The sequence below is a fragment of the Pelmatolapia mariae genome, linkage group LG17 (genome assembly GCF_036321145.2).
Source record: "Pelmatolapia mariae isolate MD_Pm_ZW linkage group LG17, Pm_UMD_F_2, whole genome shotgun sequence".
In the NCBI taxonomy this organism is placed as follows: Eukaryota; Metazoa; Chordata; class Actinopteri; order Cichliformes; family Cichlidae; genus Pelmatolapia; species Pelmatolapia mariae.
The window spans coordinates 35081601-35099079 of record NC_086242.1 but is presented as its reverse complement, the minus strand read 5'-3'; the positions used below and the strand labels follow the sequence as shown (position 1 = coordinate 35099079).

The window sequence follows — 17479 nt, the reverse complement described above, 5'->3', positions numbered from 1 at the left end:
GTGCTGTCTCCTTCCTACCTTTGCCTCCACCATGGTGGGGGGGACGTAACACAAGTGGGGGCTCGTCCGGGATCTTTTTATGCTGTGGACAACCTAAATTAATGAAAGTGTGTTGTGATTTTAGGGTGGCTACGTTTCATGGTTGCGGTTGAAGATGAGTTTTGACCTGCTTGATTTTGTTAATCAACCTAGCGTTGAAAAGATTGACTTGTGTCGCAAAGACGACTTGTTAAGTATTGCTGCCCAGTATAAACTTTCCGTACCAAAATACGGAGTGAAGAAGGATATTAAGCAGGCTTTGTTGGAGGGGTTAATAGAGTTGGGTATCTTAATTAGCCCTGCTACGACTGAGGTACCTTCTCAGGACCCCTTAGCTCCCCCTGGAGCCTCTGCTAATCCAGCTTCTCCAGAGAGAGCTGAAGAGCAAGCTCAACTTGCTACACCTCCGGGTGCCCAAGTTAAGTCAGATGCGGCTCCCCAAACTCTGCCTCACTTTAAGCCTTTCACTCCAGAATCCCAGACATCTAGCAGTGATGCAAAGCTTAAGGTTCGCTTACTACGTTTACAGTTGGAGGCACAGGAGAAGGATAAGGTGCGTAAAGCAGATTATGATCTCCGGCTGGAGATCCGTAGGCTTGAGATAGAAGCTGAAAAAGAAATCAGGTTAAAGCAGCTTGAGGTAGAAGCACTGAAGATGTCCTCAGGGCAGAAAACACATGCCACTAAAGAAATCCCAAAAGTCTCCCCGGAAAGTTTTGATGTTAGCAAACATATTGCTCTAGTACCTACCTTTCATGAGACTGAGGTAGATTCATATTTCAACGCTTTTGAAAAGGTGGCTACTGCTCTGAACTGGCCAAGAGACATGTGGCCTATTTTACTTCAGTGTAAATTAGTGGGCAAAGCTCAGGAGGTAGTAGCTTCACTTTCCCTAGAGCAGAGCATGAAATATGAAGTGTTGAAGGAAACAATTGTACGTGCCTATGAACTGGTACCTGAGGCCTACAGGCAGAAATTTAGGAACCACAAGAAGTCCAGCAGTCAAACATATATGGAGTTTGCACATGAAAAAGGGGCTCTTTTTGATAAGTGGTGTGCTGCTAACGGAGTTGGTGATGATTATGAGTCTCTGCGCGAGTTAGTGCTACTGGAGGATTTTAAAAATTCATTACCTGAGAGAGTCATAATGTTCTTAAATGAACAGAAGGTGACGTCAATGTCAAAAGCAGCTGTGCTGGCCGATGAGTTTGTGTTAACACATAAGAATGTTTTTACCCCTATTTCCCATCCAGATAGGCCCACAGCCTTGCGCTCAGCACGGCTTGAGTCTAGTCGCTCTGCTGCGAGGCCAGTGAGACTACCTTCACCTCCCCATGGTGAGCGTGAATGCTTTTATTGCCATAAAAAAGGTCATCTCATTGCAGATTGTCAGGCATTAAAGCGTAAACAGCAACTGTCCTCACAACCAAAAGGGGTGGGACTGATTAAAGCTACAGAGAATGGGAGGGCATTTCAACCGAACAATAACCACCCTGATCCCTGTTTCAAACCATTCATTCTAGAGGGAGTCGTTTCGCTGACTGGGAATCCAAAAGATCAGCAGCCAGTAAAAATACTGAGAGATACAGGGGCCTCTCAGTCCATCATTAGAGAAAACGTTTTACCATTTTCAGAGGAGTCATTTTGCCAATCTAGTGTCATTGTCCAGGGAGTAGAACTCGGATTTGTATCTGCCCCTTTGCACACTGTTCACATTCAGTCTTCTTTAGTCAGTGGGACTGTTAAAGTGGCTATTCGTTCTGCATTGCCTATCCCAGGTATTGACTTCATCCTAGGTAATGACCTTGCTGGAGGCAAGGTCATGCCCGTTCCTGAAGTGTTAGACAGACCCGAGCTGAGTCTGGACTCTGACTCAGCCCAAGACCAGCCTGCCATTTTTCCAGCTTGTGTAGTTACGAGGGCCCAGACAAAAAAGTATGGCCGATTCCTTTATGAGGTCAGATCCCTTTGGTGACGTGATCACATTTACCTCTGGATCTAAGGGTCAGGCCAAAGTTCCACCTGCTGACAAAACACAACCAATCCTGAATTTGCCAGTCTCCCGAGAGGAGTTCATTACTGCACAGAAAGATGATGTAACCCTGTCCAAGTGTCATTCTTCTATCCTCAGTCAACAGGATGCCAAGAAGAAAAAGCTGGCTTACTTCTCAGATGAAGGTCTACTGATGCGCAGATGGACGAGTGAGGTCTCAGAAGACGCAGACTGGTCTGCCGTTTATCAGGTGGTTGTACCTACTGCCTATCGTACCCAGGTATTGTCCTTAGCACATGACCACCCATGGTCAGGACATTTTGGGGTTAACAAGACATACAGCAGAATTCTGAGACATTTCTTCTGGGCAGGACTGAAATCTGATATTGTTCAATACTGCCGTACATGCCATGTATGCCAAATGACTGGCAAGCCAAACCAAATAATCCCTCCAGCTGCCCTCTGTCCTATCCCAGTAGTAGAGGAACCATTTCAAAAAGTGATTGTTGACTGTGTGGGGCCTTTACCTAAATCTAAAACTGGAAACCAGTTTCTGTTGACGGTCATGTGCGTTTCAACTAGGTTTCCTGAGGCAATCCCACTACGGAGGATTACAGCTCAGATCAGGGCTCACAAAATCGCTAGCCCGACGTCCCGGAGCTAGCGATATCTCCTGTCGGGCGACCAAAATCTATCTCAGCCCCGCCCGTCGGGCTATATGATAACCCGACGGGCGGGGCTGAGATAGATTTTGGTCGCCCGACAGGAGATATCGCTAGCTCCGGGACGTCGGGCTAGCAATTTTGCGAGCCCTGCAGATTGTTGTCAAAGCGCTGTTGAGATTCTTTTCAACCTTTGGTCTGCCTAAGGTTGTGCAAACAGACCAAGGCACTAACTTTAAGTCTAGAGTATTTGCCCAAGCCCTTAAAATATTAGGCATTGAACACATAACCTCGAGTTCTTACCATCCTGATAGTCAGGGGGTGCTAGAGAGGTTTCATCAGACTTTGAAGTCCATGTTGCGGAAACACTGTTATAGTTCTCAACGGGACTGGGATGAAAGTGTTCCTCTTGTTTTATTTGCCTGCCGTGAAGCAACCCAAGAATCTCTGGGGTTTAGTCCCGGTGAACTGGTGTTTGGGCGTGAGATGAGGGGTCCTTTAAAGGTTTTCAAAGAGAGGCTGGTTAATCCGATTGACAACACCAAAAGCCTTCCAGAGTATGTCAAAACACTAAACGACAGGTTAAAGAGGGCTTATTCCCTAACAAGGAATGTACTAGCCACTTCACAAGCAAAAATGAAGAGACACTTTGACCAGCGGGCAGTCAACCGTTCATTCCAGCCAGGTGACAGAGTGCTCCTTCTCCTTCCGGTGTCCGGCTCCTCTCTTTCCGTTAAATTCTCTGGTCCTTATGTTGTAGAGAAAAAACTCAGCAAGACCAACTACATTATTCAGACCCCGGATCGCAGACGTCCTACTCGGGTGTGTCACGTCAACATGATGAAGCTGTACAACTCTCGTGAACCTTCAACTGTGCCGTCTGTGGCCCAAGAACAAGTGGCTACATCCCCGATGGCTTCTGTTTCCAAGGTGGAGATTACTCCAGATGAAGATGGGTTGGTGTTATGGGGTGCTGAGCCTCAAAGTGCTCGACTAGGTAATTCTGTGATATTGTCAACACTACCACAATACCTGTCCCACCTTCCTGCTGAACAGAGCAATGATATCATAACACTCATATTGGGATTCCCATCTCTGTTCAATGACATCCTGTCTCAAACCACTGTCATAAAACATGATGTGGTACTGACTAAACTGTTAAACACACTAGGTTATGCGGTTGATGTCACTTTTGTATGTTTTCACTGATCTTTTGGTCAGTGGGTGGCTGTAGCTCAGGTGGCAGAGCAGGTCAGCCACTAATCAGAAGGTCGGTGGTTCGATCCCAGGCTGCCTCCTGGCTGCATGCCAAATATCCTTAGGCAAGATACTAACCCCATGTTTGCCTACTGGTGGTGGTCAGAGGGCCCGGTGGCACCAGTGTCCGGCAGCCTCGCCTCTGTCAGTGTCTGTGGCTACAGTGTAGCTTGCCATCGCCAGTGTGTGAATGTGTGTGTGTGAATGGGTGAATGACTGAATGTAGTGTAAAGCGCTTTGGGGTCTTTAGGGACTGAGTAAAGCGCTATACAAATGCAGGCCATTTACCATTTTGTCGAGTAGCTAGGTAGGCCTTTTGTTTTGCATTTTTGTCTCAGTTAGGCCCTGGAAGCTATCGACCTCTTTTTGTTTTATTAATTTCTTTGATTTGGCTCAACCGCCCAGTCCTCCTCCCCCACCTTTTTCTTTTGTTAAGTTTGACTATCAAGGCAAGCAACCAATAAATCCTGCCTGATTCTTAACTGTCCTGTTGTCCTCCTCTTTCATTGATTGTGGTTGTCCGGTGTTGCTGTCTCCTTCCTACCTTTGCCTCCACCATGGTGGGGGGGACATAACAGTGTGTTTTTCCTTCCCGCTTTCGCCAAAGTGCTTACTTATAAGAGGTTCTCTGATTGTTGGAGTTTTCTCTGTATTACTGTAGAGTCTTTACCTTACAATATAAAGCACCTTGACAGGACTTTTGTTGTGATTTGGTGCAATGTATTTGATTTTTTTGATTTTTTCTAAATTATGCTGGTAGATGAGAATTAAAAAGAAACATTCCAGTACTTACTATATCATTAAATACCCCAGGCCTCATGAGGTTGGTCATCCGTGCCACTTGGTAGACATCTACTGATCCCTCCTCCTCTAGCTGATTGGACAGGGTGGTGAGGGCACAAAACAGTCCTGACGTAGCACCTCCCAAACTACACATCCACACAAAACCATTAAGAACATTAGACGGATTTAAACAATTTTATGTCCTTAAAAGGAGTCTGAATCATACTCACGGATCATGTACGATCACCGGTCCCTGTGTGTGCGTGCTCTGTTCTCTGACTCTGTTAACGAGATCAAAGCTGTTTCTGATCGGACTGTCTGGGTTGGGCCAGCAGGTGGTGCTGTACTGACGCACTTCCAGCACATAATTGTTCTAGATGAAAAAACAGTTTTAAAGTCTCAGACTGTATTAAAACATTTTGATTGATGTAAAATATTCTCTTTTATTGTGTGTTACCTGTGGAGACTGGACTGTGAAGTCCTGCACTAAAAGTCTCTCATCATTAGACAGACACATGTGCTCCTCCCTGGAGTATGACACAGTGAAGCCATCAATGCTCAGGGGTTGGTCTTTACTGGGCCAGTACGCACGACACTCTTCGTCTCTCTGAGATAAACAGGAAACATGTTTGTGTGTGTAGTTTTATACAGATGTATCTATATGTATAGGTATCTATAGGTTCTACATAGAGTATGTGTGTGTTTTATACCTGGCTGTTTGAGTCTGGCAGACGGACTACAATCTGTGCATTGTGTTCCCAGATCATTCTCCAGAAATCTGCCACCGTGCTGCTCAGAGGAGTCTGGCTCACTATGAACTCCTTAGTGTAGTGATGTCCCTGTGAAAATACGAGCAGCATTACACCACCAGCTGATGCTTTGCCGAGGTCTTCGAGACTGGAAAACATTTGCAATTTCCAGTGGTCTTACCATCACGTAGGATGCATTGATGTAGCCTGTGGAGTTTGATTCTGAAGCAGTCAGAGTGACTCTTGATCTCTCCACTACACAGAGACATGGAGAACCAGGTTGGACAGAAAAAGCCCCCAAAGTAAGACAAAAAACAATATTCCTGCATTTAAGTTCATTATTATAGTTAATTAAAGTAACCATAAGGGATTATTGAGCAGGCTGTGGAAGAAATGATGAGGCATCGGGTAACTTGTCGTCATAATCTTGAACCGAAATGTCACACTTAACCTCTGACCTCTTCTTCTAGGTCAACGCATTGATCTAAAGGTCAAAGTCATAACTTTGTATAGAGCTATTTAAAACTCTTTCTTAATGCCACTGTTTGCACTGACAATACAGGCATACAGTGATTAACTATGGAGATTCTAAATATCACGTTATAATTTGCATCCAAATATCATGTCATATTTGAACTCTGAACTCTGCCTTTCTTTCTGGTTTATTCCAAAATGTGTGTTATGTATGCACTGAAATTTCCAGAAATTATCTGCAACATATTGCTGGGAGTTGCCTGTTTTGCCCAGTTAGTAATCCAGATCTGCTTACCAGGCATTAGAGCTCTGGCTCTGTTCCTCTCAGCGTTGCCATCTTTCAGGGCAGTGCTGTAGTCTGCGTGCTTCGCCTGACGCTGACTAATTAACTGAAACACAAAAATAAAAACATTTGGTTACATTCACATGGCAGGAACATCACAAATGATTCATTACAAGTTGGTGGGTGAAAAAGGAAGCATGCTGTACCTTGAATTGTTTATCCATACGTGTCCTGCCCGTGGCACCAGGGGTCAGCAGGTTAGAGACGTAATTGTGAAGGAGGTCAGAGGTCACCAAGGTGTCCCGGCTCAAAATAGCTTCAACCAGGGCATCGTGGATGAATATGTACTGCTCCTAGAAGACAGCAAAAAAATGACTTGCTGGTTTTAGTAAGGTATGTCTGAACGCACGTCTTTGTGAACACTAGTGAAACACTTTTAAACGCCACAAGTTACATTTTTACAAGAAAAAAATCTGATATGAATGTGTTTCCTCTGGCCTTTGCTGCTGTTTAGTCATCTAGACTATCTTTATATAAGTGGCCTAGTTTGCCTGTGCTTGAATAAAATGGAACTAGTAATGACTTTGAGGCTTCGAGGCGCTCAAAGTACAAAAATTATATTGAAAAAGCTCAGCAGCAGAAATCAAGTCCCAGTTTGTCAAAAAATGTGCTGTAAGAGAATACGGCGTATTAATGTAGTAATAATAATAATAATGTGTGGGGCTATATTTTTCTCGTTCCGTCTTCATCCTCCAAACAAAAAGGAGCATGCAGTGAGCTAACACGCAGATCGACAAATGCCTCCATCTGCACAGTGACGTGGTTGTTGAGTAAGTCCGTACAGACCTCATTACACTGGCTAAAATTACCCTTAATCTAGCCACTATTTCCTTCTTTGCAAATGTTTAAATTGATATTACATTTCTGGGATTGCCCCCACAAAAGGAAAGGTGAATTCCCACAGCTTTATCATCCTCTTACCTCTGTCTGAACAAGGAAATTCCTCTGTGTGCGGACATGTTTCAGGAAGCCAAGAACGTTCACTGTCCCTTGATCCTGGATCTGCTGCAGCATGCTGTCTATCACAATGTAGGTTCCTGTCCTTCCCACACCGGCACTGTGACAGACACACGCATCACATGTTAGCAGTACATACACCATCAAATTGTGGTAAGTCTTAAAGAGCAATAAATCATTCCAGACACACTCTACCTGCAATGTACCAACATAGGTCCCATCTCCTGCGTGCGGGCCCTGGAGGACGCTCTGATGAAGGAGAGGACAGGCAGAGTGTATTCTGGGACGCCCATGTCCGGCCACTGGGTGTAATGGTAATGGAGCACTGTGTGTTCGACTCTCCTTTGAGATACCTAGAGGATCGAAGTGGGTATGAGAAACCTAACCTCAAAGCCACTTTGGACTATCACTGCATAGAGAGAAGGGCTTACCTTATTTGCAGTATCCCTGACAGTGAACGTCCGGAGTGTGTAGTAAGCAAGTGTCTTGGTGTTTTTCAGTGTCACCTGATAAGACCCATACTCTTCCTGGTTCTCCTCTGGCCAGTACTGATCACATTTTGTCTGTAGAAAGGGGGAAAAATTCTGTGGATGTAGTTTAATTTTAGGCCTAATACATCTGAAACCACAGGAAAAACATGTCAAAAGGAAAGTCCTCAAGTGTATAACAAAGCCAGATTGCACTAGTGTCCATTCTGCAGTTTTTCAGCTGTCAGACTGCAGTGAAACTAAATGAAATACCTGACGTGAATCAGCTGGTGTTTGCTCATGACAAGAGATAGAAGACACAAACTAAAAGGAAATCAGCTGCCTGGGGTCAGTGTGAATGATATCAGATAAAACTGCACTTATGTCTGCGGTGAGGCTTGTGTTTGAGCTCCTACCCGTCCTTTCTCCTTCAGATTGGTGATCATGACAATAACTCCAACATTCTGCTGCCAGATCATCCTCCAAAAGTCCTCCCTGCCTGATTTTAGAGGCCCCTGAGCTGCGATGTATGCCCTCGTCCGCTCATAACCCTGCAAAAGGAAACATCAATTGGTTTGCGGCAGCCTGGATGTAAGGTGTGTACACGTAAAAGGAACTTTACTTACATCAACAAAGTTAGCGTTGATGTAGTCCCCGCATGTCCCATCTCTGTCCAAACTGTTAGAGAGCTTAACTCTACTGTGGTCGTCTGAGACAAGTAAAAAGAGTCCTTAGCAACATTCCTGCTGGCTTACACAGTTAAAAGTTGAACAGCGATGCAGTGAACAGTGAAGGATGACATACAGGCCAGTATGTTGATGTATCGGTTCTTGTTTTTGTTGTCAGGGTGATTAGAGCTGTCTGTAGTGATGCCCATGTCCACTGTGCATGCCTGCACCTCCTGAAACACACAATCCAATACTAATAAGAATGACAGTAATTACTCAGATGAACACAATGAGGCTCTTTTTCTTACAAGCAGGGAGGTTTGTGTTCTCTTCATTTGCCACATTACAATGTGAAAGTCAGGTATATAGAGAAGCTACTATAGGAAATAACAAGAAATAAGGACAACTGAATCATATCAAATCAATTTCTGTCCCTCTACAGTGTGCCTTTTGTCCCATCTCCCTCCCCTCACACGCAATCGGTCATAGCAGATGGCTGCCCCTCCCTGAGCCTGGTGTTGCTGGAGATTTCTTCTTATTAAAAGGGAGTTTTTCCTTCTCACTGCTGCCAAGTGCTTGCTCATACAGGGTCTTCTGATTGTTGGGGTTGCTGTAGGGTCTTATAATACAAAGCACCTTGAGCACCTCTTGTCGTGACTTGCTGCCATACAAATAAAATGTAATCAAATGAGAGGAGGAGCCGTGTATAGATATAAGAGAAGAAGAAATAAAATCACCCCATGGGATTGGACAAGTCGCCATAATACAAATGTTTTCATTCTGTGATGATGACCCCATATTTAAGCCTCACATTGCAAGCTCTGGGAGAGAAAGGCGACTATTAACAGCCAGTCCCAACAAGCAGCAACCTCGAAGAGCTTCCTAGAGTGGCCACTTAAAATTAAGCATGTTTACATCTTGGCAGACAAAATAATTTTGGTCTCTATAGCTGCTACACCTTTTATGACTTTATGAATTGTACTTTTACTTTATTTTTATGTATATGGCACATTTAATCAAAACAAAATGTTGGCCAAAGTGCTGTACAATGATAAAAAAAATTGCACAGTAACACATAACATCAATAACAAATAAAAAATACCTGGTAACAGATGAGTAAGTAGATAAACAGGTAACTCATGCGGTGTTAAAAGCCAATGAGTAAAAATGTGTTTTAAGATGGGATTTGAAAAGATTGACGGTCGGGGCCTCTCTAATGTGGAGAGGTAAATCATTCCACATTTTCGGCGCTACAACTGCAAATGCCCGGTCACCTGTATTGAATTGTATGAAACTCTTGTATGAATTGTACCAGAATTAATTTGCAGTTCACCTTGTTAAACTTTTTCAAGGTTTAAACATAGGTGGCTATAGCCATTAGCCATCTGCTAGGCTAGCTAGCGTGAGACATGGAACTAGCGCTCCTTTCTGTGTTTGTGCCTTTGGAGTGATTGAATGCAGCAATCTAACAAACAACATGGATTACTGTCTAGTTAAGTGTGCTAGTAGTCCTTCGAACAAGTCTATCCTTCAGTTTTGGTGAATATATTTTATTTGCCTGTTTCTTTCTCTGTGCATTGTACCCATACAGTCAAAGGATACAGGTTGCTAGAATTGGCGGATGTGTAATCAAAGTTACTCGTATATTTCTCTGTATTTCTGCCGTTTTTACTGACTTCCATTGCTTTTATTAGAAGTGTGTTTAACTCGCACAGTAGACCATATTATTGTGTGTAAAACATGGTGAGTGCAGTAAAAGAAACGATACATTTTCTTCCCAATTAAAACATCATTATGGAACGCTAAATTTTAAAATGTAAATTTTAGATTTTTTACAGTTGCAGTTACACGTGTAAAAATCAGGCCAAGAAAACAACAACAGCTCTGCAACAGGAGAGGGATGGTAGGTGTCTTACCTCATAGGACTCTTTGACAATCTAATGGAGGGTGGTGAGGATGCAGAAAGCACGGCGATGGTGGAGATGAGAGGAGAGTGGGATAGGGGACCAAGATGATGGACAGACAGACAGACAGGGAGTCAGTGCAGGTACAGGATATAGGGGTTCAGATACACACAGAGAGGTGTGTTTAAAGTCCACAGCTGCCATCTGAGCTGTGGACTTTAAACCTGCTACTATGTAAACCATGTTTTGTTATTTTACAAGTATAATTATAAATCAGGCTAGTTTTAATGTAATGATATAGAAAAAGTAAACAAACGTAAGTCCCCCTGGCAGTAATAAGGGAGAAGTAAACTTTATCTAATCCTATCTGTGTGTGTTTCTTAGGAGGTTCATGCTAGGAAACAGGGGTGACTAATGCCATGCAAATGTACCTGTTGAAATTAATCCATGTGTTTTTCTCAAACCATTAACCAACATTCAGATATATCAATACTCCACATAAGACTAATATCTCTTTCTTCACATTCTAAACAAACTAAAATGGAGATTTTAAAAGCCTGAAAGTCAACAGGTAGTTTGCAAGTAGCTGGCCTAGCATTGACAAACCTGTCTTTCAATTGTAAAGTCCAGTTTTCAGGTCGACAGGTTTAAATTTAGAGTCTGGTGTGAGAAGAAAGCTGCACGGTCATGGTTAGTACCAAAACCTTCCTGCATGTTGATGTTGCACATGGGCGATACACATCAACGCCATGCTAAATGATCTGCCTAAAGAACGTGATGTTAATAGAGATATGGAAGAGCATTAAGGGGCTATGACAAATGAAATACTTATACACATGGACCAGAGCTAGGTGATCTATTTATATGCTGGTTACGTTTTGGTACAAATCCAAAAACAAGAAAATTTTTTTGTAAATCTTCTAAAAGCGCAAACATACTGTAACTCACTAGGTTTTTTTTAAAAACAAAAATATCTTCTTCTGAACTCAAACACTGTGACTGGAAATGTCACCGACCTCAAATTCCTTGGAGAAAGTGTTGGTGGTCTGGAGCTCCATGACATGCTTCACAAACTGCTTCACTGTCAGCGGCTCGTGACCATCTGGAACACAAGACTGAATATTAACTACATCCTGGCCACCTCAGTCTAACAGTTACAATAAGACTGCTAGGGGATCATTTGAGCATGTCACCTGTGGCCAACAGCAGGGGTGTAGATGGAGCAGATACAACTTTAGGCGATGTGTCATCTGGGTAGAAATTAGCTGCCTGGAAACAGTTTCTGTGACATACACACAGACACAAAATCTGAAGTAAAGTAAAGTGCAAGGGTGCAAACTATACAGACAGGCACAGTATGTTTAAGTTGGCACGTACCTCCAGTAGATGAGTATTCCCACTAGTACCAGCAGACAAAGGATGGTGAGAGTGGATACGACAGCCAGAGGAATGACTGTCCTCTTCTCCCTGTCCACACCCTCAACAAGTCCGACCCGAGACTCGTGGCTGCTGTTGCTTCGCTCTGTAAGAGAGTAGGAAACAAGTTTGAAGGTCAAGAATGAACTATGAATTTAAATTGCTATTATTTATAACACAAAGCAACAGTTAAGAACACAAAAAAACTTTACATAAGAATTTCAAACTGTTCCCCAAAGGTTCTTGTGAAAAACAACTGGTCTGGAATTAAGTGTGGATCTAATGCCCACTTTTGGACATAAGTAATCATACTTATAAAGGTGGGATTGACTATATTCCATTTAAGAGGAGCTGTTAACAAAACTTGTCTCAAATCACCAGTGCTTTTCCTACCATCAGAAGTCTGTTATCATCTTCTAAGATGACATATCTAATATGTTTGCAAACTGTTTCCTACCATGGATGTATTAAGAGTGCTGAATATACTATCAGATTTCCTGTCTTGCCACAGAGAAGTGCAATGTTCTCCTCGAACTCCTGAGAAAAAGCTCTGGATCTTCATCAGCTAAAGATTCAGACCAAGCCAGAACCAGTTGTCAAACATTGTAATGTGCTGTCTGCAATCTTACCACATAACGCATAGTCAGTTGATCCAGATTTAACTGTCCGTGTCTCCACCAGTAATATTGCTTCTGTATTCTACTTAATTTAACCTTGATCAGAGTCAATAATCAAGAAAAGTGCACCACCTCAAACCTCAAACAATGGGCTGACCTCCCAGCCCATTGTTCCTTCAGTGGGCTGGTTTCAGTCATTATGCAAATGTACTGTTTATAAGATTGGGGAAACCTGCAGTCAGCTGAGACTGAAGAAGTCACTTGGATGAGTGACGAAACGTTTCTCCCCCTGAAAACACTACATCCAGATGAACAGAATCAACTTTTGGAGACCTCAAACCTAGTTAGCTGAAATTGGACTTGTATGCATGTCACATTCCATAACAAACAGCCAGGGCTGTGTCAAATACTACAGTATTTACCTTCCAGTTGCTCCTCCGTTGCCTTGTTGGTGTCCGTCAGTCTGACCAGAGGAACAAGAGGTCCCAACTCAGGGTTTCTTGCACCATCAAACAATAACCCATCTACACTGGAGAACTCCTGCACACTGTCTTCAGCTATACCTTCTTTGTTTTCTTTAGTACCTCCCTTTATGTATTCTTTATTCTCAAAAGTAGATTCAACCCCTAAAAATGGACTGGTAAGGCTCTTATTTTGATTGTGTTTATCAATGCTGTCACCATGGCCTTGTTCTTCAAATAGTACGGACTCTGCTTTTTCACTTTTTGAAAAATTGCCTTTGAGACCTTTGGCATTATTGTCACCTACAGTTCCAAAACCCTTGTTACTGTTATTAAGTACCTTTAGATTTTCTCTAAGGTCAAGCCCATCGTGCTCTCCAGAGCCACTGACATCCTCAGCTCCGCTTCCGCTATCACCATATATTGTCGTTCCTAATACACGTACCACTATCTTTTTTTCTTTCAGCATCTCCTCAATATTTCTTAAACTCTCATTTCTTACTCCCCTTTCTCTTATATTTTCTCCTTCCTTTCTGTTTAGCTCACTTTCATTCTCCCGTATCTCATTCTTTGCCTCTTTTTCATTCTCATAGTTTTTGCTTTTTGTTCCATCTCTTTCATTGATCACTGATCTATCATTATCAGTGACCATCTTAGTTACTGGTGATCTACTTTTGTCCTTGAAGCTAATAGTTGAAATGTCAAACACTGAAAATTCAGTTTTAACTGCAGCAGCTTCATTGATTTCCTCATTGGAGCCACTGCTGCCAAGGCCAGAGCCTGATCCACTGTCTTCTGCTGAACTTTCTGACAAATCCAGACTTTTGGAATTAAAGAAAAATGTTATTGCACTGACATTGTAGTTATCAATTTGTTTATCCGCCCTGGCTTCCATTTCTCGTATCTTGCTATCACTTTGAGAATGAGGAGACTTGTTTTTTTCTCCATCAGCAGTGTTTGTTTTTGACGGGTTTATGGTACTCCAACCAGAATTAAGAAGGGAATAAGTGGCAAATAATTGATCCTGTGAAGACGTGGTAGAGAATTGAGGGTTTTCTACATCAGTCTGTAAAGGAACAAAAGTGGGCTCTTCAGAGGACTGGTCATTATGATGAACGATAACACCACTTTTCCTGTTTTCATGGAGGGCAGGAAAAAGATGGAAGATGGCAGGGTCTTTGATGAAGGGTGTCTGTGATGGAGGGATTACACTGGATAAATCTCCTTCAGCAGAGAATGCACATTCAGAGACTGTTGCAACTGCAGGGTCGATGATAATTCCCTTTTGAGTGTTTGTGAAGCCAGACGAGGCATCAATGGTCGAGTCTTCAACTGTCGACAAGGCTGTATTTGCTGCAAAATATTGCAAAGTCAAAAAAAAAAAAAATCCAAGACAGAAAGCTTACAGAAATATCTCCTTTCACTTTGTGTTTCTCAAGCCAGCAAAGATGGAAATTTTTGCATTGAGTGTGCAAAAATTCTCCATAAAGGGTACTCACTAGCAGATGAGGCACCCTGGAGATGAAGCAAAGCCTTCATTCTTTAAAGAGGACAGAGGAAAGAACAACCACCAGAGTGCGCTGTTGAGGCGCAGAAAGAATTCAGACACAGAGAAGGAGTCCCAAAGCAGATGATAATCACCAAGCTCGAGTGGATTCAAGTAGATTATATTGAGCAAGGAAAAAACTTGACCTTCTTGAGGTATGTGCTGAAAGATTTGCAAGAGTCAAACATATTTAATTTCCGGACCACAAACCAAAGCAAGAAAGGAAGCTGCTGATCATCACTCTAATCATCAAAGCCAACATAATTTTCCTGGCCATCATAATTACCACCACCACATTATCCACATCACGTCACCAAACAACTGATCAGAGAGCACAGCAGTGATTAGCTACACAGTCACAGGCCATTAGAGGAGAAAAGCAAACAACCACCACACTTAAATCCAGCTTTCCACCACAGAAGAACTTAATCATGTTCCTATGCATTAAAATTCATCAATATGACAATTCATAATTGCTTTTATTAAGACCTGGAGATATCAGTTTTGGTGTTTTATTTTGTCTAATGGTGTGTTTGATTGATTCCTAGAGAAGTTGTTACATCTCACCATTGAACATGGGCTGAGTCGTATGCATCAGCACTCTGAGGAGAGAGGAGGTAGTGAAGGACTTGTAAACTGAATCGGCAAGTGTGTTGCTGGGGGTCGCCGTCTTTTCTGTGATCCAGAGAGATGAGGAGGGTAGCGTTTTTGGCAGGGGCTCATTTACAGGGGCATCGTCATCTTCAGAGGGCGGCGGGAAGGCTTCGTCCACTATATAATGGACAAAATGATAAATAAGCAAAGATGGTGTAAACTGAACCTGTCTCATTCTCAATATGTCTCATAAGACACGTTGTGCCGAAACGATATTCCAGAAGGTCTAAATGTTCTACAGTGATTATAATTTCAGGTTTAGTTCATTTTAAATGTAGACAAACAGTTTCAAACTGAAACTAAACAGTAAAAGATTTACACCACTTGGCAAGTGCCCAGCGGACTTAATCTTCTGTTTGTACCTGTTAGATTAAACTCCCTCCTCGCTCTGCGTGACAAGCTGCAATAGCAGAAACAAACAGAAAGAAACAGGAAAAGCACTTATTCTCTAATCTGACCTGGCTCTGCAGAAGCAGATGTCGTTGGAGGTGAGGTGATGATTTCCTGTGGAGAGTTGTTGACTGTGTCTTCATAGAAGACATCTGTGATGTGGATATCCTCCATAGGAGTTGTGTAGAGCTCTGGTGAAGCAGAAGGGAGGCTATTTCCACTGGCTTGGTGTGGTGGGCCTTGATCTCTTGTCTGCGAGCAAAAGATACAGTGGATAAAAGAACAGATGAAGAACTGAATTACGCTGAATGAAAAAATTTGTTGCTGCAAGTAAGTGTGAGTCTTTATGTGTGTTCAAATTAAAAGTTTTAAAGTGAGAAAATCAAAGTAAATTGCGGTATGAGCAACTACCTCATGTGGCAGCACTGACAGCGATGCCTCTTCTGTGATTTGCCGGCGAATTGCTGGCAGAGAGGTTGTCCGAACAACTGGAAATAGGAAGCCTGGTTGTTCGGTTAGCTCAGTGGTAACCCATATTGCGCTATTGCCCTCAAAGCCTGCATTAGTGAAAGGCTGGTTCATCATCTGGTCACCTTCAATCCAGTTCTGATCCACATCATGTGATTTTTTACCCTGTTTCTTTCTGACATTCTGAGAAACTGGGGCCTCGGTGGGTGTCTTCGGGGTTGGAGTGGTGCCTTCTTGGACTGGAATGTTCTGGCTGGCTTGGGTTCGGTCTGTGGGCTGGTTCTCATGATATGAAGGTTGGTTCTGGTAAACTCTGGTCTGCTCCAGTGGAATCTCCTCAACTGGGCTGTTGTCCTCTGAAGCTAAATGCATCGGATTCTGCTTCACTGGCTTCTCCCATCTGACTATGGACGAAAGCTTAAAAGAGGAATAAAAACCAGGTATGTCATGTGTATACTGTGTTTATAGGAAATTAGAAACAAAAAAAATTTACAATTTCACCTCTTCTTCCTGAAAAGAGTGAAAAATTACAGTAGGATTACTGTTTTTTCTGGTAATCCCAACTCAACATGTCCCTCAAAGTCCCTCACAACCTTTTATAAAGCTCTCACAGCCTCTACAAACATAATTACATTAATCTGCATAATAATTAGATGCACTGATTTTATTGCCGACAGGTCAAAAGTCAGCACTGCAAAATAATTGCACAAAATTCAGCTCAATTATGTGGTCAAGTGAAAACACAGATAGCTCAGACAAGCTTACCTCCCTGTTTCCTTCCAAATCCTTTGTGACAGCTTCAGGGTCAGAATCACTTTCTAAAACAAGAAGGAAGGAAGGAAGGAAGGAAGGAAGGAAAGAAAGAAAGAGTTAGCATGTAAAAATGTGCTCTCACCAGGAGCATGCTTGTGTGTCTTTGTACCTGGGTCTTCCAATGGCATGTCCACGATTATCTGGTCGCTCCATCGTCCTCTGAGTCCATTGGTGCAAACAGCCACCACCTGGACCACATAGCTGCTGTTGGCCAGCAGGTTGGAGATGATGGCACCCTGCAAATTTACATGTTAGACTTATGTTAGATCCTTTCAAAAGGGTCCATTACCAGGCCTCTGGAGAACTTCAACACATGTTGGCTGTGTCCAAATTCAGGGGCAGCATGCTTCGAAGGACCCTACCCTACATGGACTGGGTAGGTTGGGTCCTTCGAAGCATGCTACCCCTGAATTTGGACACAGCATTTGAGGAGGTAATTTAGCCATTTAAATCAGCTGTATTGGATCAAGGACCCATCTAATACCTCCAAGACACCGGCCCTTGAGGCCTGGAGTTCCCCCACCCCTGCTCTAAGTGAATTCAATGTGAATCCTCTTGAGTCGAACCGAATGTCTTTTTACAATGAATCTGCAGTCACAATGACACTTTTAGTATCCTAAAGATATACTCAATCCTCTTAACGGTTACTAAGTATCTATTTGCATTTATCTGCCTGTTCACTTGCTACTTTCTACACACACTCATCTTTTTTCATGTACTCTCTCTCAGAATTACCCACATGGATGACAAATGACTCCTGGATGTCTTTAAGTATAAGCAAGTTAAATTCACCACCACTATCACACTAAAACAAATAT

General features: G+C 42.8%; 2 protein-coding genes across 3 annotated transcripts in view; both read right to left on the bottom strand.

The window, feature by feature from the left end:
* The window catches only part of ptprz1b (protein tyrosine phosphatase receptor type Z1b), a 68781-nt gene that overhangs the window by 3787 nt on the left and 47515 nt on the right, over positions 1–17479 (bottom strand). Inside the window, exons 10-31 of one of the 2 annotated variants that reach the window (XM_063500423.1) lie at positions 16771–16897; positions 16614–16666; positions 15792–16265; positions 15449–15632; positions 14904–15107; positions 11674–11818; positions 11490–11578; positions 11313–11398; positions 10309–10329; positions 8529–8625; positions 8351–8433; positions 8141–8275; positions 7689–7820; positions 7453–7610; positions 7222–7357; positions 6447–6593; positions 6253–6346; positions 5665–5738; positions 5445–5573; positions 5192–5341; positions 4965–5107; positions 4745–4880 (exon numbers count right to left, since the gene is read on the bottom strand). In XM_063500423.1, coding sequence (XP_063356493.1) covers positions 4745–4880; positions 4965–5107; positions 5192–5341; positions 5445–5573; positions 5665–5738; positions 6253–6346; positions 6447–6593; positions 7222–7357; positions 7453–7610; positions 7689–7820; positions 8141–8275; positions 8351–8433; positions 8529–8625; positions 10309–10329; positions 11313–11398; positions 11490–11578; positions 11674–11818; positions 14904–15107; positions 15449–15632; positions 15792–16265; positions 16614–16666; positions 16771–16897 — 2997 coding nt within the window. The remainder of the gene's footprint in view (positions 1–4744; positions 4881–4964; positions 5108–5191; positions 5342–5444; positions 5574–5664; positions 5739–6252; positions 6347–6446; positions 6594–7221; positions 7358–7452; positions 7611–7688; positions 7821–8140; positions 8276–8350; positions 8434–8528; positions 8626–10308; positions 10330–11312; positions 11399–11489; positions 11579–11673; positions 11819–14903; positions 15108–15448; positions 15633–15791; positions 16266–16613; positions 16667–16770; positions 16898–17479) is intronic. The other variant, XM_063500424.1, reaches the window with a different exon arrangement.
* Positions 11980–14884, bottom strand: LOC134646603 (uncharacterized). The gene is made up of 2 exons (XM_063500428.1): positions 14290–14884; positions 11980–14143 (listed from the first exon to the last, which is right to left on the bottom strand). Exons 1-2 carry the CDS (start codon positions 14327–14329, stop codon positions 12732–12734), a joined length of 1452 nt encoding a protein of 483 aa, XP_063356498.1. The 5' UTR covers positions 14330–14884; the 3' UTR covers positions 11980–12731.

Coding starts and splice junctions, on each gene's coding strand:
- LOC134646603 (XM_063500428.1), bottom strand. CDS start 14,329: ATGAAGGCTTTGCTTCATCTCCAGGGTGCCTCATCTGCTA. Junction 14,144..14,289: donor CCAGGGTGCCTCATCTGCTA/GTGAGTACCCTT, acceptor AATATTTTGCAG/CAAATACAGCCTTGTCGACA.